Source organism: Polistes dominula, unplaced genomic scaffold, assembly GCF_049000335.1.
Source record: "Polistes dominula isolate Pdom_NZ unplaced genomic scaffold, Pdom_raw_medaka contig_20, whole genome shotgun sequence".
NCBI classification, from domain to species: Eukaryota; Metazoa; Arthropoda; class Insecta; order Hymenoptera; family Vespidae; genus Polistes; species Polistes dominula.
Genome location: NW_028301147.1, coordinates 2,943,368 through 2,968,347, shown reverse-complemented (window position 1 = coordinate 2,968,347; position 24,980 = coordinate 2,943,368). Strand labels below are relative to the sequence as shown.

General features: G+C 25.7%; 1 protein-coding gene and 1 non-coding gene across 7 annotated transcripts; both read right to left on the bottom strand.

Annotated features, from left to right (window-relative positions):
- Positions 1-283: 283 nt before the first annotated feature.
- LOC107066111 (synaptic vesicle glycoprotein 2B) lies at positions 284-24,422 on the bottom strand. 6 transcript variants are annotated; one of them, XM_015320417.2, is made up of 11 exons: positions 24,283-24,422; positions 23,812-24,093; positions 5,105-5,352; positions 4,679-4,738; positions 4,466-4,549; positions 3,838-4,162; positions 3,635-3,756; positions 3,086-3,324; positions 2,478-2,922; positions 1,768-2,055; positions 284-1,682 (listed from the first exon to the last, which is right to left on the bottom strand). In XM_015320417.2, exons 3-11 carry the CDS (start codon positions 5,139-5,141, stop codon positions 1,627-1,629), a joined length of 1,656 nt encoding a protein of 551 aa, XP_015175903.1. In that variant the 5' UTR covers positions 5,142-5,352; positions 23,812-24,093; positions 24,283-24,422; the 3' UTR covers positions 284-1,626. The 6 variants fall into 6 exon arrangements, with proteins under 6 accessions (XP_015175903.1, XP_089033458.1, XP_089033459.1 ...); XM_089177332.1 differs by having other exon boundaries at positions 24,257-24,398; XM_089177333.1 differs by having other exon boundaries at positions 23,812-23,847; positions 24,257-24,363.
- Positions 6,814-6,886, bottom strand: TRNAR-UCG (transfer RNA arginine (anticodon UCG)). The gene has a single exon. It is a non-coding gene; the product is annotated as a tRNA-Arg (tRNA).
- Positions 24,423-24,980: the final 558 nt, after the last annotated feature.

Genomic DNA, 24,980 nt, shown 5'->3' with positions numbered 1-24,980 from the left:
ACATATTTTTTGTCTTGTTATACTTAAAATGTTTAATTTACATGGCTAAGAATTATTTATTTTTTTTTCTTTCAAGAACACAGATATACTTATTTTTTTATTTTTTAATAATTGACTAAAATATATTTAATAAATATATAACATCACTTTCATAATCACCAGTTTATATTAATAAACATTTCACAGTTATTCTATTTCTTATAAGATATAAGAATAAAGAATTTTTATATTTTTATATTAAAAATAAACTTATAAATGAATTTTGATTGAATAACATTTTGAATACTTTCAATTAATTTATTTTATTTTTTTTTTTTAAATAATTGAATACTTACTGTTTGTAAGTTAAAGTACAATTTAGTACGAACAGTGTTATATACACAATAATTTTTACGAACACATAAAATTATTGCTTTATTCAACATTAAACTTTTTCTTTGTGTTGTTGATATATTTTTTGTTCAACATGTTTTATTTAAATTTACATTTTATTATTTATTTTCTTATGACTGATGTTTTTTTTTTTTTTTTTTTTTTAATTATAAATGCTTAATGAGAGACATTCAAAAGTAGAAAGATAATATGAAAAAATTTTAAAGGGATATATATATATATGTATAATTATAATAATAATATTAATAATTAATAATAATATTAATAATAAACATAATTATTGCATTATACAACGCTATATATAAGTAATACGTATATTTAAAATAGAGATATGCTATACTAATCGAAATTATGGGTATCCGAACCGAGAGAGCATTCTCGACCCACAACTTTTCGAATATTTTTGCATATTATTTCTAATATTAGAGATTTTATCGACCGATTGTTATTTTAATAATGAAACATATTATCTATCAGTATAACAAAATATATAATATATATATATATAATAGTCAAAATCTCTTAACACAAATAATTCTTATATTTGTACCTTTTAAACAGAGTTTAACTTTTCAATGAATTGTTTTTTTCAATTGGTTAATATATAAATTTAAATCTTAAACAAGGTTGACCAAAAGTCTATAATTAATTTGAAAGATTTAATTAAGCTTCTAGTTTTAATTTGAAGAGTTTAGAAAAAGAGTAATTAAATTTAAACATCATTTAAGAACTTTTGGTTTTATCCTATGTATGAGTAACATTAGAAAGAGTTTTGAAGAAGGATGACGAAAAGATATGTATATAAAATTTTGTTTTGTTCTAATAGAATTAATATTAATGGAAAATCGAGATGTGTGTCATCGTCTTTTAAAAAGTTTCATTATAAACAAACATATAAGTAATACTTGCGAATATTTGTTTCGCGAAACGAACTCTCTTCCAATCACTCCATTTTAGTTTCATGTGCTTGTATATAATATTACTTAATTATTTTTTAAATTAATTTTTTTTTTGTCTTTTTCATTAATTTTTTTTTTTTATGTGCACTTGGACGATCCTTATGTAAAGAAAATATTAATAATAAAACATATTATATATCTACTACAAGTCGTAGGTAATAACAAATGGTAAGGAAAAATCAAAAATTATTGCAACGAAATAAAATGCACGTAAGACGATAGACTGTACACGATTCGTTGAGGAACAACACAACGTTGATTTATTTAGCCAATGTCAAGAAAGTGGTTCACGAGTTGTATTTGGTAAAAATAGGCACAGTAAACCGCCACCTGAAAAAATAATTATTAAATAATTTGTGAACAAAATGAGTCTAAAAATCTTCAAAAAATAACAAAGATATGAAAAAGAACTTACCGATCAAAAGACCAGCGACGATAAATGTGGGTGCTGGACAATACATGTCCAAAAGTTGAGCTATAACAATATTACCGATGATACCACCGAGACGTGCAGCAACCATCGAAATTGCGATACCTGTTGCACGTAGATGAGTTGGAAATACTTCAGTGATCAGGCAGTCTAATGCGGCATTACCGCAACTGATTACACCGCTGAAGAAGGCCGAGACAATGAGATTGTGATATTTGTTGTACACGAAGTACAATCCGATAGAACAGAGTCCCGACGAGAGAGTACTGAACACTAAAAATTAAAATAAAAAAGTTTATCAATGAGTTAATAGTTTGTTGGTAATTTTAAAAAATTAATTAACACTTTAATGGCCGCTCATACAACATGTGTGTGATAGCCGGAACACATTGGCCGTTATTTTATTTATAACTTTATATATATATTTAAAATTATATATAAAATTAAATTTGTTGTTTTTTTGTTTTATGTTAATTTTTTCGTAAATGACAATAAAGTTTTTTTTTAATTAATTTTTGAAAAATATTACCGGACCCCTGACGGCGTTTGCCTGCTTACACGTGCGGCCATTAAAGTGTTAACAATATTGACCTATACACGAACTTCTGGTTAACCTTGTATTTTCTTATAATGAAGAAAAATGTTTAAAAATATATAAACAAGAGATAAAAAGAAATTGAATTTTGAATATTTACCAAGGAAAAATTTACGACCAAGACGATCCATTCCCAGAACGGCAACGATATTAGCCGGAATAGCAGAAGCCACAGTAATAAGTGACTCCATAAAAACGGAAGAACCGATTTTATCATTGCAAACATTTTCGATACGATGTGAACCCCTGTTAACAACGTAATCGGTGACCTCGCATATGGATGTTGATTGGCCCGGATGGTCACGATGAAATTCGTCGAATCGATTAAACAATTCCGGGAACCACATCATTAAACCATAATAACCGATATGGAAGGTGAAGTTTATAATGATGGAGACGACAGTGAAACGGAGTATCGGTGAGACAAATAATTGACGACTGTTATCCAGGATGTCACCGAGCATCATCTTACATTTACTCCGTTCCACGATATCGGCCTTGACAGGCTCTGGTTCTTGGAAGTCATCGAGGATCAGTTCTTTTACCTGCCGGAATTATTATTTCAATTTATATCATCATAGTATGTAAAAAACTAATTGATATTAATTTAAAAATAAAAAATACAAATTTTTATGACAGAAACAAAGTATCTGCATTTTATGTTTTCTTTTTTTAATAAAAAATAAAAGAAAACAATTATTGACTTACCGTGTAACTGTCGCGAGACCTGCCAGTGTTAATGGCATAAATACCACGGAAGATATCAAGAGCTTCCTGATATCTTCCGCAGGATAAAAGATATTTGGGGGATTCTGGGAGCAGCAGAAGCAGCCCCGCCACGATGAACGACGGAGCAGCGCAGATCAGCAGGAAGATTCTCCAAGAGTTATATGTGAATGCTATACTTGTGATACCAATGTCTTGAGGGATGATCAACCATGCCAAACCTTAATTAATAAGAAAAGATAAATAAAGTGATAAGAAAAAAAGAAATAATATTAGGTCTGTCCGTTCAAACAAACATTAGTTCAATTTTTAGTCACTAGGAGTAAGGCCCTATTTCCTAAAATGGAATATACAAATAGTCATCATGTTGGCAAGAGTTCAAAAGTAATTCAATTAATTAATTGTTCAAATTATGAATAATTTATTATTTTATTTTATTTTAAAAATAATACTTCCTGTTTATCTATTTATTTAAAAATATTTATTTGTGGTTTGTAATCGTAATCATAATTGAAAATATCATCATCTTACCAGCTACGAAGAGATTTCCGAGTGTCCAGAAAGCTGCCATGAATGAAAGCATGGAGCCTCGTTTTGATTTAGGTTGGAACTCGGCAAAATACGACCAGATGACCGGGCCGCTTCCTCCAAGTCTAAAGGAAACATAAAAAAAGAAATGGAAAATTTTAATTGACAAAATAATAAAACTAATTTAATAAATTGCGGCAACTTACGCTGCACCGTTTAGAAAACGGAAGAACATGAAGAGTTCGTAGGACTGGCTAAAGCTGGATGCAACGATGCAAAGGGCATTCATGAAGGATATGGCAATGAGGACCTTGCGACGACCCAAGGCATCCGCAACGGAGCCCCAGGCGTACGCACCGGCCATCATGCCAATAAAAATGATCGAGTTGAGCCATCCCTTAGCTTGGGTATCAAGTTTTAGATCACATTGTGCACTTGGTAAGATAAAGGACATGGAAATTACGTCCATCTCCTCACTGGTACTGACGAAGCCGCATACCGCGAGCAGGAAGTAATGAAACTTGCCATACTCTGTATACAACATTTTCAAAATAATTAACATTTTTACATCATTTTTAATATAATCGAATTCAATTCATCGCCACGCGAATTTTTAGGGAAATTTCTGTCAGGCCACAGACATTATTTTGTATTGAAAAATACTTGAAGTGTCAGTCACCCGTGACTGACGCGGCCTAAACGTAAAGTCTAGTGTCAGTCACCGATGGCTGACGTGGCGCTTAACGTGTTAAATATTTTTATAAAATTAAATATTAAATATATTTTATTCCAATTTGTTTATTTACCATATTTAAAAATAAAATTAAAATTTACCGGTAAGTTCGATGGCCTTTTCGAAATCGGCTTTGATGCAGGATCCTTTCTCTGGATCTAGGTTCTTATCCTTGGGCCCGATTCCTACCAAACAAAAAATTTCAAACTCAAATGATTGATTGAATAAGGTCAGGATTGTTTTAATCAATCGAATGTATCAAAAAATAAATTCAATATTTAAATATTTATCTAGGATTATGTATTTATACTTACGGGCAAGTTCAAGTTCCTTGGAACCACAACCGTTTGGGCGCTCGTCTTTTACATCACACTCTGTAAATATAAATTTTATATAAATAATTTATTTAGACAAGTTTATTTTTTATTTGTTTAAAGATCAAATGAATTGTCTACTGTTTCTCAATAAATAAGTTAGTACTTTTTAAATGATATTTAAAATAATACAATGTAATTGACGACCATATTTATTTCTGTCAGAAATAGGTGTGCCAGTGCACACGGCGATATTCCTTTGTTACTTCCTTTCTTTCCTTCTTCTTTATCTGTACGTCGTTCGAGTAACACGTGGAAGTGCGAGCTCTATCAACTATTGCGTTTAACTTACTAACAATATCCAATATCATTGAAAATGATTTATTTTATAATAAGTTTTAATTATAAAATAAAAACAAAACTTACTATCGTTGTGCTTTGATTCGGGTTCACCTTCTACCATTCTACGATGTCCGTGCAGTGGGGTGAATCTGGCTTGGTAAATTTATCAGATGTAGCTGAGTATTCGTGTAAGATGATGAAGTTCGTTAGATATTTTGTTGACGATGACGATTAAGTGGACCTTGAACTCTCGTTGAAGACTTCTTGTTAAATCTGTGCTGATCTGCTGCTGCTGCTCGTCGGCGGGGCTAGGTTCTGCGCTCACTCGCGAGCTAAAAACAATAAAACAATCATATTATTTAAATAATCATCAAAATAAATCACATTTATACGCATTTCAATTTATTACTGCAATTAATTGATTTTATTTAATAACCAAATATTATTTTCACACATGTGAAAATATTTTTACATATTTTAATATATTTCTTTTCATAATAAACGTTTCATATATGTGCAATAACAAATTAAAGGAATAAATAAGATTGATTTTAGATATTTTTGTTCAATAAATAAATAGATACTTTTATATATGTAGATGCGTGAAACACTATTATGTGTTGTAGTACATATTAAATCAATACAAGAGGGTTAAGCTGGGTCAATTTGTAATGGTACTGATAGCAAGCGTGGGATGCAATGTTCTAAAGAACAACGATTTGCAACTTCCCCGATGATCACAGAGGATAATGAAGGTAGTTTGTAGTAAACGATTTATAAGCGAGACTTAATTCGTATTTTACTCTTGTAGAAGAATAATAAATACTCGACTTGAAACTTTTTTACTATTGCTACGTGATAATAATAACAATAATAAACGTTATAACATTCTACCTATTGATCAGTCTTATGTTGATACTAAGAAATCATAAATAATGAGATAAAAAAAAAAAGCAGAACTAAACTAAAACACAAAAAAATCCAAGGAAAAGGCAAACAAGTGGACAGTGTGTGTGTGTGTGTGTGTGTGAGAGAGAAAATAAAATAATTAATAAAAAAACAAACAATAAATCAACTCTCGTATTGTTAATTTTTACGTTTCATTTAATTATTGTTTTTTTTCTTAATTTTTTTTTTTTTTTTTTATTATTATCAATGTAATCTTGATTTTTAACTAAAATAATTCTAATAGATTTTTATTGAGCACAACATGATTGACAGTATTTTTATTATTATCATTGTTATCGTTTTCTTTTTTTTACGGTTCACAAATGAGGAAATATAATACATAGAAAAAATACGTAGGTACGTATATGTGTGTGTGTAACAATTCGTTTGACGCGCAATTTTCTCAATCATTTTTGTGATTATCCGATCGTTACGAATGAAACTTCATAAACCTTGAAACAGAAATATTCTTTGGAGGCTAAACCGAGATATGAGGACCGTTAGAGATCGTTTAAAAGTAAGTTGATTAGTTCTCGAGTGAGAACAAGTGTTATTTATAAATCTTAACGAAAAAAAAAAAAAATAATTTTAGAACATTTTAATAAGAATCGTCAAAAATACAACAATATTAATGAAATCGATTATTTTTTTAATTATATGCGTAAATTATTTATTTGCATTTAATTGAAATCAAAGTTGAACTTATAAATGTAAAAATAAAAAGAAGAAAAAGAGAATAAGAATATTTCGTTGAAAAAAATATTTAAGTATTTGGAAGAATCTAAACAATTTTGTATTTTTTAAATCACGGTGAAAAATTGAGAAAAAAAAAAAATTGGAACATTCGACCGTGACAGGACTCGAACCTGCAATCTTCGGATCCGAAGTCCGACGCCTTATCCGTTAGGCCACACGGTCATTGAAGGGTAGTTTTCATAATATGTTATTTGAATAGTAATGAAAATACACCCCTTTCATTAAAATTGCATATTAACGAACAATTTCATAGTAAATATATATAATATATAGATTGTATCAATTTAACAATGCATTTAATCTAAAAACATAATGATATTTAATAATAATAATATTAATATTTTTCAATTTATATCAATCATTCATTCGTATTGTATCAAAAATATGAACAAACAAAAAAATATGAAAAATACAAGAAAAAAATAATGTGAATAAAAAAATAAATGAAATAATGACGAGTAATTTGTTAGAAAGGATAAAAAAAAAAAATATGAAAAAAAAAAATGTATGATTATCTTTCGAGGAATACTACTAACTCGAGTTATGCGGCTTGAAGTAAGTAATTGAGAAGTAAGCGTGTCAGGTTTAAGATGCGTTCTAGAAAACGAGTTAGGATTACTGAAGAACATTGACGGATATCCTGCGCTAAATAATATCATCTAACAAGCCGACATCATGCGCGTCGTTTTCGCAGCTTCTTCCGCGAGCTTGACATGTACCTCGCAATTGTATTTAATGTTTCTTGAGTTCCATCTTCTCAAACTACACACACATTTAATCTTGTCACATTTTTTTCTTTAATCTTTATTTTATAATATTTGGTTGACCGGAAAGTAACGTCACTTTTTAACCTCAAAATTCAAACAAATAAGTTTTTATTATTAATCAATAATTAAATTAATTAATGACGTTATTAATAACCTTTTTCTATCTGGTATGTGCAAATTTTTAATATTGTTACGATAAAAATTATCAATCGGAATTTTTTGGATTTAAAATATTAGAAATAATTTGACATGCGTAGTAACGACGCCATTACTTTTTGGTCTCCCATTTTTCTATTTTACTTTTCATCTAATTTTATCTATCAAACAAATTAGAATTCTGCACTTTTTCCTAGTTTTTTTTTTTGATAATATTATTGATTTGTTAAATATTTCAAAAATTATTAATCAATAATAATTTTTATTTTTATTTTTATACAAAATCTTTTGAATTATTTTCAATGTTTTTTCTATCCAATATTCAGACAATGAAGTTTATCAATGAAGTATTGAAAGTTGGTTATCGATGGTAAAATAATAAAAGAAAGAAATACGAAAAAAAAAGAAATAAAATAGATAAAAACGAACAATCTGAAAAAATGATCGTTGATTTATAGAAATGGATATTAGAATGAAAGTATTACGAAGATGAAAATACGGCACAGTGTGCGGGGTCGTCGCACGAGGCTGTTAATTGCACCGGTTGTTGAATCGTCAATTATCTGTGGTAGAATCGAGTTCAATGGTCGGTCGAGTTCAATTACTATCCACAATTTGTCTCTGCAGGTGCGGCACATACATAGACACACATATATACACACATATTGTACTAAATAACAATGCTAAATGTTCTATTTCTAAATCATTTTTGGTTTTACAACATTTTTTTTGTTTTCTGATTGATAAAAAGTTTCTTAAAGTAGAAAAAATAATATTCAATCAATAATTGTTTATATACTTCGAATTATTTATTTATTATGTTACAATCTAAACTATGCAATGTTAATTAGCTCTAGAATTATCTTCTTTTTTTTATCTAAAGTACTTTCGAATATTAATTATGCACATTATTATCGATGAATTATGCACAAATCTAAATTTATTTATATATACGCGTATATGTGTGCTTATACATCTGTGACGTATTATTATAATTAACTTGTTAGATATAAACATCGCAATATAAACTTGAAATGTTGGTCATATAAAAAAAAAATAATCTTGAAAAATATATTGTACGATGTTAGAAAGGAAATCGAATTCCTATGCAATGAAAAATTTGCGTTTCTAAATAATTCTTTTTTTTTTTTGATAATACAAAATTATTAATTCTACAAGAAAAGAAAAAACTGAATTTGACGCAATCGAAATTTTCTTTTTATTAAATGTTTTTTTTTTTTTTTTTGGTCAATCATTTACCCTAATAAAAAAATAAAAATCTACTATGAGAAATATTACATTATCTACATTAAAAGATAACAAAAAGTACAAGGAAATAAAATTCAACTAGAATTTTGGATTTTGATTAATATCGTTTGGATTCAAATTTGTCAACAAATACACATTTTTCTGCGGATTCATTTTCAAAAATATTCATCGTAAAAATCGAAGAGGTGACGACGAGAGTGTCGAAATGAGGTTAAGTCGATACTCTCGAAAGCTCTAATCGAGACGCGAAACACGGAGAGTACGATGATAGTTGGTTGACGGAGTTGTAAGTAAAGCGTTCTCAGTAATTATCGTCAGTCTCACAAGGACATAATAATCAGTCTCATTGCTGACAAATTTGTCCAGAAAGGAGGGGGTGAGGGACGACACTGCTTACTGAAACCGTGATAATAATGTCAGCTATCGCAAAGTGGTAAAAAAAAAAAAAAAGAAAAAAAGAAATAGGTCATACTATTTACAAAAATGAAGATGACCTTGAAATCTCATCAACTTCACCACCTACGTAAAAGAAATTGTTATTACTAATATATCCTCCCTCATCCCCTTTTTTATCATTCGAGAGTTTTCTACCAAACATTTTTTTTATTTTTCATATTATTACAAATAACAATGATAATTATGGTTGACAGATTTAATAATTATCTTTAGATGTTTGAACATCTCAAGTATATGTTCTATAAAAGTATCGCACAAGGGAAATATATAATTTCATTTAAAAAAAAAAAAAAAAGACAAAAATTGACTGTAAAATCTTAAAAAGAACAAAATTCTATCAATGGTAAATTTACAAACCCTCCCTTGTAATAGTATAACTTTGTTCTTTGAAATTTTTCTAATAGGATTATAAACAAAAGAAATATTTAAGGTGGTACAATTAGATGACTCACCCTGTTAATTATTTATATAATTTTTTGTTGTCGTAAAAAAGATAACATAACTTATTTACCTAAACAATTCTCATTATTCTAATCTTATCTAATAAACCTAAAAGTAAGTAAATCAAATACACACTCGTTTGTATTCCTCCCTCTTTTTGAAAGAAGATGAGTGAAGCACGTGGGATTGAGGAAAAATCACTTGAGAAAAAAAGAAGAACAAATATAACCAAACACGTGTAAAGTAATAAAATGTTCTTTAGGGTAATTATTTGAATAATTGGACGGAACAACATGTACGAATCTTTAAAGAAAAATATCACAAAATAAAATCGAATTATATATATATATATATATTTAATGACGTTTGAACCGCGTTTGACGGGGCGTGGAGATGAAGTGAGTGTCGGATAGTTGAAGCAACTAAAAACTACCTGCCACCTCCTAACTCTGACTAAAGCGATATATTACTTGTTATCCTTCTTACTATAGTATACACTTTTTTCTTTCTTTCTTTCTCTCTCTTTCTCTCTCTTTTTTTTTTCTCATAATGCAACATCTCTAAGATATTGCAAATCTTTTATATTGATTCTTACATACCATTTTGTTTACTCTTGCATAAATAACAATTTATTATTGTTATCTTTTTCAGTTTGTTTTTTTTTTTATAATTTTTTTTTTTTCTAATGAAAAACATTTACATTAACACTGTCGTTATTAAATATTCTAAACTAAAGAAAAACACATAAATATTTGTCTTATATACGTTGGTTATAAATTAATACAAATTTAATATTTTTTTCCAATGTCAATTCTATTATTTGTTTGTTAATATCGTGACAACGTTAAATTCTTAAACGAATGGAAAACACCTAGAAAACGTTTCAATTATTTGGTCTTCCGGAAAATTCTGTCTATTAGTTAAAATAAAATAATAAATTATTCATAATTTGAACAGTTCATATATTTAATTACTTTAGAACTCTTGTCAACATGGTGGCAATTTGTATATTCCATTTTAAGAAATGGAGGCCTTACCCCCTAGTGATGAAAACTTGAACTAATGTTTGTTTGAACGGTCAGAATTTTTCGTAATATTTAACGTTGAAAATTAATTGTATTTTGGTTATACGTTGGTTTTAAATTAATAATACAAATTTAATATTTTTTTCCAATGTCAATTCTATTATTTGTTTGTTAATATCGTGACAACGTTAAATTCTTAAACTAATGGAAAATACCTAGAAAACGTTTTAATTATTTGGTCTTCTGGAAAAATCTCTCTGTCCATTTTTAAAATAAAATAATAAATTATTCATAATTTAAACAATTAATATATTTAATTACTTTTGAACTCTTGTCAACATGGTGGCAATTTGTATATTCCATTTTAAGAAATGGGGGCTTTACCCCTAGTGACGAAATATTGAACTAACGTTTGTTTGTTTCTTCCTTTCTCATTTTTATCAAATTATACTTTATCATTGATGATTTACTATCAGATTTGTTTGTTCATTGAATTGAATTGATACATTACACTTTCTATGTAGAAGATACAATTCTTATGTGACGAAAATAGAAATACAGGAATACATTTTTCAGTCGACGAAAGGAAACGATGATTGGTAAGGTCGAACGGATTGACCATGACCAAACAAAAAGCAATATAGTGTAATAATATAAAAAGGAAAGAAGATAAAATAAAAAAAAATAAATAAATGCAGAAGGACGATGTTCATTGAGAAAAAAAAAAACAAGAAAAATCAACGTATTTAAAATTATATATAAGTATACAGGTAGTGACCTTGGCTGACTGGAGCAAGGATTACCTCCTACCAGTAATGAAGGACGATTAAAATAAGAGATATTTTTAAGGTTACTGGTAGCAATGAATCAATAAATTATCTGACCTATATCTTGTAAACATCATTTGTTTTTAATTGAAAGAAAAATTGTAATTACAATTGTTTAAACACTTTGACTACAACGTATGAACGTAAAAAGTTATATGAAATTGAATTTATTATGGGATGAATATTGTGTTGAAATTTAAGGTAGAAATTCATTTTGATAAAAAGTGTTGTATAATGCCATTTTATTATATATTATATTATTAATTATTTATTATTATATATGTATAATAAATATAAATATATATAATGTATATATTTATTATAATGAATTATTATGGGATGCATATTTTGTTGAAATTTAGGTTAGAAATTAATTTTGATAAAAGGTGTTGTTCAATGATGTTTTATTATATATTATATTATTAATTATTTATTATATAATATATTATTAATATAATAATATTTATTATATTATTTATGATAAGAGTTAGAGACCATTTTTGTGATTATCAATTATCACAAATAGTTCAAAAATGATAGTAAATTATAATTTCTAAAAATCTATAGTTGATTTGTCTTATCAAATGACTCTGCTTATAGTTCAACGCTGTTAAAAAAAAAGATTATAAATTGGCAATAGAACTTTTATCGATTACTTGTGTTGTAATGTTAAATGTTGTTATACGAATACTCGATAACTCGAGAAATATTTGAATTTCTGATTTTAGGGTGAAATTAACGATGTATTGAACGAAATGTTCTAATAATAAAGATTGCATTTTATCAAGCAATTACGTAGAGAAAAAAATGTCATTAAATGACATGCATTTTGTTACCTTGTAATTATAAAATTATATTTGCATATTATATATGTCATTATTTTTTTCGAAAGCTTATAAAAGCAATAGTATAATATTTCAAAATTTATCAGTATAAATTACTAATATGTACAATTACTCTAATTATGTATTTTTACTATTGGTCAATGTTAAGATTACACATTACACGGTATAGTTTCTTTTTCTTTTTTTTTATTAAATATTCATATAATAAATTTTGATTAAGGTATCAAATGATTTATTATTGTTTTTTTATGTCATTAATGTATAAATATACATTTACATTATTTTTTGATTATAATTAATGTAAAAATGGTATTTTACAAACACACACTCACAAGTATTCTTCGTAAATAATGAAAAAGAACGATACGATGATTCATAAGAAAGAACAAAAAAATATGTGCAAAAAAATTTGAACTTCATTTATAAGATATTTTACTTTACATGATTAAGAGTTCGTTATTTAATATTATTATAACAAATTTACATATAAAATTTCTATAATTAGAAATCATTCTTTACGACATGAATAATAAATCAAGAAAATAAGTGAAAATACATGTTTAACATTAGATATACCAGACGAGCCATTTTAATTCAAAATTTCTACTTTATGTAACATTTGAGTTCTGTAAATAATTAAGCATTTTGTTATTTAAAAATGTCTATAAATTCATTTATCTATTAAAATTATTATTGTTAAACATTTTTTTAAATATTTTTTAAAAGTAAATAAATACTCAAAAAAGCCTTAAAAAGCATTTTTTTTTTATACACCAGTCATTTTGACTAGCGTGATAGAAATAGGTATACTGAAAATGGTGGTATATCTAGTGTTAATGATGAAACTAGTTGTATATTTTAAAAATTCGTCATTTTGTTTGACATCCTGAAACAAATTCGAAGTGGTGTTCTTTTTTTGTTTTTGTTTTTCTGATAAACAATATAGAATAAAAAAGATGAAGATGAGATCAAGAAGAAACAGAATCAGAATCAGAAGAAGAAGAAGAAGAAGAAGAAGAAGAAGAAGAAGAGTAAAAGTTAGCGAGTGAACGCGCAAACAATTAATTAATAAGTTAGACGTTGCTGTTGGTTGTTGTTAGCTCTTAGGAGCACGTGGTTCGATTAAACTAGCCGCTTGTTCGGGCTATTCCAGCCCTCTGTAGTATAAATATTGCAATCTTTAAGAGCGGTTTTAACCGGTTAAATCTTGAAGACTAAATATGAAGCGATCCGATGAGAGAAAAGAAGAAAGATAGAGAGAACAAAAATAAGAGATGTTGTCTTCGGGGTGGAAGAAGAGATAAATCACGTGATCATCTTTTTGTCCTTGGATCAGCAATTGAATCTGCGAAGAATGTGTTACAGTTACTCTCCAATTTAAAAAAAAAAAAAAAAAAGAAAAAAATCAGAGAGAGAGAGAGAGAGGGGAAGAAGTTTCCAGGATGGAAGAAAATAAAACAAAACAAAAGCCATCTTCTTATCATCTACCTTTTATCGGAATTGATTTAAGAATGAATTTTCTATTCATTTTCTAATTTGATCTTAACTTATCGTTGTGTGTTTCAATCAAGAAAATTCTTATCGTCATACATTCATTTTCATTCATTAAAACGACACGGAAATTTGATGATTATTCGATAATTGTTTAACAATCGTGACAAAATGTGTAGTTAAGTATATTATTAAATTGATGATTATTGTTTCAAAGAATTACTTTAACTGGATTGTTTTAGTAATGATAAGATCGAGTAAACGATGACTCATTTTTCATCCCCCATTTTAATTGAGTTTGTTCAACGATAGGGATAGGTTACTTCGTTTTCTTTGATATATTTTCACAATGGAAGTTTCCTCTTGGTGAGTGCGGATATATATCTCGTAATAAAAACGACGTAATTGGATGAATCCAAAAAAGGAAGGTCAACAGGAGTAGTTGTTTGTCTTCTTACGAAAACAAAACGATGATTGGTTAGCCTGAATTTTTATCTGATGCTCGTTTTTTCTCGGAGAAGAAGAAGAAGAAGAAAAAAGAAAGGAAGAATAAAGAAAAAGAAGAAAAATTAAAAAATGGCACTGTAAACGCACAAAACAAATACACATAGATACCTGTGTTCATACACCAACTAACACACAAACATGACAGATACACAAACTCTCACATACACTAGTATCAATCCTAGAAAAACATTGTTTAATTTAATTATCACTAGCGTTAAATATTTAGATGAATAAAAAACTTACGTTGTCCGCTCTGCCAAGTCTTGGAAAAGTTGCCCGGATTGGGGAACAACCAATGCGAGACGAGAGTGCAGAATGCTTATATACGACCAGACTTCATCCCCACTTTAATTTCTTCGAAAATGTTCTTCTCAAGAGAAGAGATGAAACGATACTCTTCGAGCTGAGTGAAAGAGAGGGAGAAAGAAAATACTATATTGTACTTATAGAGAAAGAGTAAGAGAATGATTGAGAAAGAAAGAAAGAAGAAAGATGATGATGATGATGATGATGATGATGATGATAAAATAGAAAGAGAATGAAACAAACAAATAAAATCCTTAACACTATACCAACATTAATATTGAGATTCTACTGTTGGTAACAAATCAAACTAATAAAAGAATCTCATTCGGTTTAGTGTAACTTAAAAATAGAAAATAAATGAACAGAATAATATTTGTAGTTCTATTTCTTCTTCTTTTGCTTCTTTTTTATTTTTTTTATTTATGGAATATACCATTGTATTTTTTGAAAAATTACTCATTTAGATTTATAAACTTAGAAGAGTACATTAGAAATATGATTTATGGACTAACCTCAAAAAAAGATAATTATAATATTGCGAACTTTAAGAAATAAAAATTGAAAATGACAAAAAATAATAATAAAAAGACAAAGAATGAAGATGATAATGAATCGTTTTGAAGGCGTATATTTACACGAACATATTTGCAATTGCCATTTGCCTGCTGGTGTTCTTTGCAGTTCTTTGCTTCATGTTATCAATATTTGTAACCTTGGTAAGCTCTTGCACGTGTTTTCATTTTAATGGTTTTATATATATATTATTCGTTAAAAATAATTAAAAATACGAGATAAGGTTCGAAACGTAACACAAATTTGGTTTATTTATTATGATAGCATCAGCATATTTTGTTCTTTATTGAATGTTATGTAATAGAGTATATGCGAAATTTGTTTTTACGTCAACGAGATGTTTAAAGTAGATCGATGCCAATGTGATCTTTGTAAATATTCAATTTTTATGAAATATTTTTCTTTCGTTACGTATAAATCGAAAGAAAATTATTCGAAACGGTGAAGTTTCTCGTACGTCCGCCATGATGATCAGTAGATGGCGTATGATCGCCATCTTTGAATTGACTCAATTCTTATTTTATCTTGAATATTTTTTAAACAAAACTTGTTAAATACATATACGTATATATGTATATATGTACGTTTAAGAATATTATTTTTTTTTTTTTCAGATAAAATTGTTTAGCGTTTACATTAAAAGATAAGAAAAGAGTGATTGATTAATTGTGTTATGCAATATTGTATTCGATGGTAAGAAGAGGACAAAAATATTATAGCATCAAATTGACAATGAACAATGAAAATAGAAATTTCGTCTGAATTGGCATAAAAAATTTAGGAACTTTTTAACTAAGACAACAAGTTTTGCTCGAATGAAATCGTGTTAATTGCTGAGACATGCTGTTTGCCATAGGATTTCAAATGGCTTAACAAGCTGTAAATTGATGCCCACTTTTTGAACCTCTTTTTGCGCTTATGAATCATTTATTGTGTAACAGTATCTCTTTATTACTTATTACTTGTGAATATTAAAAAGATAGAAAAAGAATCGTAGAAATAAATATATATGATGATGATGATTATGATAATTGATGGAAATTTACTGTTAGATTGTAATCAAGAATGTTTTTATATTATTATAATATTTTTATATTTGTTTTATTATTTAATTTTTAATACGTTCTCGAATCACCGTTATTGAGTTTCAACTTTTGATCAAACTTGTCATAGGATTTTAAAGAATGAAAAAGAAAACATAAAACAAGTTAGTATGAATATCTTATATCTATTTGTATATGTGTTTATATACATATATCTATCAATGTATATATATATATATATGTACGAAGTAGACGTTCCTAAATTAATAAAAATGTTAACCTTTCAATTTACGCCTTGGTGTCTATCTTTTTTGCTAAAAAAAAAAAAAAAAAAACTAAACGATGTTTCTTGTCCATCGATTTCTTCTCTCCTTTATTTATCATTTATCTTCTCATGTTTGGAATATTATTTTATAATATAATATATTTACAGAGATTTAGAAATAACTGTTAATTTCAAACTAAATATATATATATATATATATATATATATATATATATATATAAATTCGTTCTAGGATAATTAATTAAAAAATTTTGATTTATGGTTAAACTAGATAAGAAGAAAAAATATACTCACGTGAAAGAGAAATACGTAAGAGAGAAATTTCAATTGCTAATAAACTCGCGTGGAATATTCCAAAACACTGTCGGTAAAACAGTACTGTAATTTTTATGAAAAAAAAAAATAAAAAATTAATCTTTTAAATATATGTAACTATAAAATTTATATTTTTTTATATTATATCGAAGTAGTATTACATATCAATGTAAAAAAATTATCTAAAATACAGAAATATGATTTAAGCAAATGCAATACAAAAAAAAAGTTTTCGCATTCTTTAATACTCTTAAACTATAAATTAATATTCATAGTAAAAATGAATTGCAAAAAAAACAATTTGCATACTAATCGATGACACAAAATTCTCAAAAGTATCGTTCTAGCCATTACATTTTATAGTTTACATATTTCGAACGATTCCTACTACAAATTCTGATTTTAATGTCACCTTATCATTTAGCTGTCTTAAGTCTGATTTAAATACAACCTTGGCGAATAAAAAGAGAACGATAGATAGAAAAATTTGTCAGAAGCATCAACAAATTTCACACGACTTTTCTGTCATCTTTGTTTAACAGATGAAGACGAGTAACGTATATATAACCAATGATTTATTATCTCAATATGATTCAATTAATTTGTTCTCATGTAATTTAGAATTAATATTTAAAAATGTGCATATAAAAAAAATGAATATATTAATCGAGAAAAGAACATTTTCTAAATAATATCAAAAAAAAAAAAAAAAATACATAATAAATCATTGTATTGATACCAGTTGTCAAACGAGTTGTGTTTCTTTTTAAAATACCGACGATAATGGCGAACGTAGGGAGAGAATGGAAAATAGAAAGAATAAAAAAAAAATAAAAAATAAAAAAAACAAGAAAATAAGCATAATATATACGTACATAATAGACAAAAAGGTGTGTGAGCTTTTATTAAATGTGCTACGTGTAAACCGGCAGTATCACATATAATAATGTGAGTCATCGAAAACGTTACTGACGTCATCAACGTGCTCGGGGGGGCAATCAACCGGCAAGTAGTATGCAAAAATATGTTGCTGTATCGTTTCGATAGCACACCTCTCTCTCTCTCTCTCTCTCTCTCTCTCTTTCTCTCTTTCTCTCTTTCGTTGTTATATATATATATATATATATATAGATTGTATGAACGAACGAACTCCATTCGAGCCGAGTTGTTGCAAAAATTGCTGCTTGGTACGCGCACGAACAGGAAACTCCATTCATTGACTATTATCAATTATCATACACGCGTTGGAAAATGTAAATTAACTTCTAGGAAATAATGGAATACGAGTTTAATCTTTCGCTATAGTTCTTTTTTTTTTTTTGTTATTCTTATTAATCTTACGATTATCGAAGGAATGATAAAAAAAAAAAAGAAAAGAATAATTAATTACAATGATGTATTATTTATTATGACAAAATGTATCGAATAATGGTATGCGCTGAGAAAATAAATTAAAAAAAAAAAAAAAAAAAAAAAATAAAACAAGGTATGTCCAGGATTTATGATCATTTCTTGTTTCCGTATTTTTTTTTTTTTTGTTTTGAATTTAATTTTGTATACAAGAATGTATACAAGAATGTTTGTACGTGTGTGTGTTATGTGGTGTAATTTGAAAGATATCGATGAATAACGATTCAGAGAGTAAAACAGGTTATTATTATTCGTATCGTATCGTATAAACGTTAATAAATCTGTCGTGGTAAGTGCAAACAAAAAGAAAAAAAAAAAGAAAAAAGAATCACAACTGAAATTGACATCGTAAATCAAAAACATGTTTGACATACTTTAATATTAATGCGAATCAGTAACAAGTACGTTGGGGTTTTCTCTTCTTTTGAATCTTGAAAAAATGATTTTGTCGAACACATACAATTTTTATATAATTATTATATAATTATTATTATTATTAATTGACATTAGGAACACGAAAGTTCATTGCCGCAAATATCAAATCCCGCCATTGTTCCCGTCCCTGAGCGCGACCTTCCATTCGCGGTCTTCGTATCCTATTTTTTTTTCAGGTCCCTTCTAATTGGAACACCATGTATAATTATATAAAATTAAGAATTATATAAAATAAATAAATCAAAATTTTTTTTTATAATTAATTATATATTAATATAATGTATATAGAATATATATTTATAGAAATAAAAATTCATAATTAAATAAATAATTAAAATTTAAAAATTATATAAAATATAAAATGTAATATATAAATAATAATTATATAAAAAATAAATATTATATAAATAATTATTTTTTACATTTTATTATAATATTATATTTCATATATAATAAATTTTTTTATATAATTTTTAAAATTTGATAAATTGTATCAAACAATTTCAAGATAATGATGATAGATTGTTTGATCGCAATTTGTTTTTTAAAATTCAAATACATTATACCAAAATATTTTCATCGAAAGAATTTATTTTTCTGACGATCATTCAAATCTCAAATAAATTTTTAAACCAGTACATTAATAATCTTGTAAAAACGAATTGTTTTATGTACACATTTTCACTTTTACTTTTTTGTTTATAATATAATTAAAAAAAAAAAAAAAAAAAAAAAAACAAACGTATATCTTTCGAACGATTTATCGATCTATAAAAAGAACGTGATATTTACTCAAGTATAAAAATATCTCACACGATGGATAAAACCCAAAAAAAAAAAAAAAAAAAAAAAATACATTTATCATTGTGTGAATAAAACAAATTCGAAATTGAAATCAAATGCAAATGAGAGGATAGAAATTATATAAAAAAACAAAGTTGTTCTTATCTTTCGTTATAAAAGACAAATTTGATGGCGAATTAATATTGATACGAATAAAATTTAGATTTAACCTTAGGATATTAACTCGTACAAATACACACATACACATTTATGAACACACACAACATGCATGTTCACACATCATAGGGGTGTTAATATAGTACTTAAAAACCTTTAACCTTCGTAGCCTGTTGAATCTCTCTCTTTCTGTCTATCGTTATTAAAGTTATTCGTATAATCGTGCTTGCGAAGAATGATTTTACAACGTTAGTTTAAAGCATTATTTATATATATATATATGTATATACAGTTGGTGTGTAATAAATCAAACGCAATAGTCACATGCGCGTGGGTAGGCGTTGTTTTCAACTTCTTTTATTCGAAGTTCAGAATTGTTGCGTGTTCATCACGCGTGAAATTAACACGGATAATCTTCTTATACTTATTTTTCTTCTCGCTTTTCAAATAGACCTGCGCATTATCTCGTCATAATGCTTATCTTTTATATATATGAACAAATATATATACACAAACCCTTTCCTATTATTTTCTATTTTATACCGAACCCTTCGATTGATTCTAATTAAATATTATGTTATTTAATTAATTATATTTTTTCTGTTCTATATATATATATATAAAAGTAAAATATTAACCCTTTGAGAGGTGAATACTTTTAAGTGAAGTGTTTTGTTGGAACAATTTATTATTAACTAATATTAAATAATATTATTAAATTAATAATATTAAATAAGTAAATTAATATTATATTATTAAATATAAATAATATAAATTAAATATAAATATTATTATTATATTATTAAATTAATAATATAAAATTAATATTATTAAATAATTTATTATATAACTATTATAAATAAGTATTATTAAATATTATTATATATATATTATTAACCAGATTCTAATAATAAATTAAATTTAATAATTAAAGTTTAAATAATTACAGTTTTTTAAACAAAATAATTTATTATTAATCAGATTCTAATAATAAATTATATTTAATAATTAAAGTTTTTTTGTTATTGTGAATATAATTTAATTAATTAATATAAACATTACATTATTTTACATTAATATTAACAAACACGCATATGCTTCGAATGATAAGGTTAGTAATTTTTACCAAACGCATATATGCGTCCATAGAACTCTACAGGTTAATAATACAATTTTTTTTTTATTATTTATGATTAGAACGTACTTATATAATTTTTTTTATTGCTTATTTATTAAATCAATAAACGTATTTTCATGTAAATATTATTTTTTTGAACCATCTTGTGTCTTTTATCATTTTCTTATACTACGTATTATTATTCATCGTTAGAAAAAAAAAAAAAAAATACTTTTCATCAAGCTTCATTTCTTTCCAAATAATCGATATTTTTTTGTCGTTATCGTTAATTAAGAAAAAAAAAAAAATAAAAAATTTCTACAATTGATTGAACAAAAAGAATTTCATAAAATACCTTGAACAAATATTATTCTCATTCTTTTCATTTAGCAAGATTTATTTTACGATCGAACGAATACGTATATATATATATATATATATATAGTCAATATACTTTTTTGATATACCGTTCTAAAAATAAAAAAAAATACAAAATACGTTACGATAAAAAAAAAATGAAACGAATAAAAATGATTAAAATGTCGAATATAACATTTGGTTTATTTTGAAATCAAACATTTACTTAACACAATCGAATGATAATAGTAATAATAATAATAATTAATTAGGTATAGATTGATAATGTTGTAAATTAACAAAATGAAAAAAAAAAAACAAAAAAACAAAAAAAATCTATTCATTGGAAAGAATGAATGAAATAAATAAAGAAAGAGATAGAGATAGAGATAGATAAGGTAGTATTACGACGATCATAATGCAGCTTATGTATAGTTAGTATGAACGCATTTGAACGAGGAGGCCAACTATCTCCGCTTGAAATTCACGCGGCTCATTATCAGGCTTTATAAGCTGATTTAGCAGGATAATAGAAAGCATTTTAGCAATGCGTTGACGTACCAGTACTACCGACCACGCCATCATACTTCGCATACTCTTCTCTATCAAAGAGAGTAACTTAATATAAAAGATTATGTGTCAATGTTTTGACAGATATATATATATATTCTATAAATATTATATTATATTACATAATATTTAATAGAATTATAATATTATTCAATATATTATATTATTATATTATATCATGTAGGGGGGGGGCCTTCGGGGTAAACACCCTAAAGGGGTATACCTGAAAAATAAACTTCTTTTTCTTCTATATTATTATATTATTAAATTATTGTATATTATATATTATTAAATATTAATTTATTATATTATTAAATTATTTTATTATATTATATTTATTTTTTTTTGTTCCCTCTCTCACTCTCTCTCTCTCTTTATATATATATAATTATAATATTACATAAATATTATATAAAGAATATTATAAAAAAATTTATATAATATTTTCTAAAATTTTATATAAAATAATTTATATAAATATTTTATATATAATTATATTTATATATATTTTTATATTAATATATAATATAATATAATATTAATTAAATTGTTATAAGCAAATTTAAAAAAAATATATTTTTTTTAAATAAAAAAACAAAACAACGCGTGTAGAAAAATATTCATCGTATTTTTGTACTTATCTTTTATCATTACTAAATTATTGTTTAAGATTTAAAAAAAAGAAAATTTTTGCTAATCTACTCGATATTTTCTTGCGTGAAACTTTAAAATAAAAATTTTTATTGCTAAATGATGAATACTTATTGAAATGTCATTAAAATTTTGAATGAACTAAAATTATTGTGTTTTAAAAATAAAAAATATAAATAAAACATTAGATACTTATATAGTTAGTAATAGAATTAAATTAAGATAAATTATCACCCGTCTAATCTAAGATGTAAATTGAATGGCAAATAGAAATATTACATATCGTCTTGTATACATTATTCATGTATAAATGAATGTGTGTAGGTATAAAGCTCATATTCAAATCCTTTTAGCATAACGCGAAAAATCTCTTATGTTAGTTAGAAGTGCTTAGATGTGGGGTACGTTTCTAGACACACGTATTCTTAATAATTGAACAGATGGTCACACAATTCGCATATTTTATCGTTTTAAAGAAATCATTTGTTCAATATATTATTGCTAAAGTATAAACGCATTTTTATTTCTTATAAATACAATCTTTTAAAAAATATCTAAATAAATAAACATACATACAAAAATATATATAATTTTATGATATTAAATATATTATATTAAAAATTATTAAATTGATCATTATATAAGAGGGTTGATTTCAAAAGTTTCAAACTTTAATAAAAAAAAAAAAAAAAAAAATAATTTTTTTTTATAATAAAATTACATTTGAGATTTTAAGTTCAGAACTTTTCAACCATCCCATGTATAATAATCTCGAAATTTTCATTCTATTATAAAAATTATTTTATTATTTATAACACATTATTAATCAAAAGTTCTTCAATAAACAATACTGAAATTATATATATATATATATATATATATATATATATATATATATATTTTTAATATATATATAATTTTATATATTTATTTATATATATTTAATTTTATATAATATATATATATAAAATTATAATATTAAATAAATATAATATAATATATTATAATATAAATTATATATAAATATATATAAAACAAATTATATAATATTAAATAAATATGATATAAAATAAATTATAAAATATATAATATATATATATATATATATATATATATATATATATATATATATATATATAAATAATATTTTATTAATAACTAAACAACACCACACATTAAAACGAGAATATTGAACAAAAATTTCGAGTAAAATTGAAAAAAAAAAAACAAAAAAAACAAAAAAAAAACAAAACGAAATATAATAAATAAATAAAACTTACCTAAACATAATAAAAAGCTCTCTTCTGATGAAAAATCTGAAATCAGTGGAATCTAATTGAACTAATCGCAAAATTGTTTTTTTAATGCGATATTATTTTTGACGAATTTTCTGTTAATTTCTTTTATTTTTATTTTTTTATTTTTTAAAAAGGAGCACGCTGGTTATGGAGGGTTACGGGGGGGGAAGATTTATCTTCGACTATCATCTATCGAAACACTTCCTGCCCTGCCTTGCTTCAATGTCACTTTTTTAATAATGCACTTTATTGTTAAATATTTGCCTAAAGGAAGACGAATAAAAAAAAAAACAAACAAACAAACAAAAAGAGATAAAGAAAAAGAAAAAGATTAAGAGAGAAGGAGAGTGAGAGTGAAAGAGAGAGAGAGAGAGAGAGAGAGAGAGAGATAGGGGAAGAAAAGAGAAAATCACACGGCACAACTTGCCAAGGTGTCGATAGAAAGATAACTACATCACTATCGCGAACTGATGGGGTCAGTTTGCTTGCCGTACGCTCGACCGAGTACGTCTGTCAATTCTGCTCGAGAATCACCGAGTTTGAATCGTCATCATACAACGACGACGACGACGACGACGACGACGACGACGACGACAACGACGACGACAGATTGACAAGATACATCATCATCATACGTTCAAACCTGTTTTTGTGTAGGAGGGGGCAAATAGAAGACTGTACGACAAAAAAAAACAAGCACCATTTAGCATAGAATATAGTTCAAAATTTTAGGATGTAATTAAAAAAATTGGTCTTTGTTTTTGTCTAATACTAAAATTATTTATAGATTTGGGGAAGATTTTTTTTTTTTTTTCATGTATTTGATTTACGTATTATAGTATAAATATATTATAATATAGTATATTTAATTATACTATATTATAGTATATATTTATTTAGTATATTACAATATATTATAATATACTATATAATAATATATACTATACTATAATATAATATAGTACAGTATTTTTAATTATACTATATTATAGTATATTTAATTAGTTTATTATAATACAGTATAATATACAATACTCTAATATAATATAATATTGTATAGTATATTATAATATAGTATAATTAAATATACTATGATATATACTATACTATAATATAATATAGTACAGTATTTTTAATTATACTATATTATA

Bases quoted from the DNA above. Each gene is read 5' to 3' on its own strand.
- LOC107066111 (XM_015320417.2), bottom strand. From the start codon at position 5,141: ATGGTAGAAGGTGAACCCGAATCAAAGCACAACGATA. The intron at 4,550-4,678 runs GTAAGTATAAAT...TTTGTTTGGTAG, and splicing joins CAAGGAACTTGAACTTGCCC to GAATCGGGCCCAAGGATAAG. The intron at 4,163-4,465 runs GTAAATTTTAAT...TGTTGTATACAG, and splicing joins AAAGGCCATCGAACTTACCG to AGTATGGCAAGTTTCATTAC.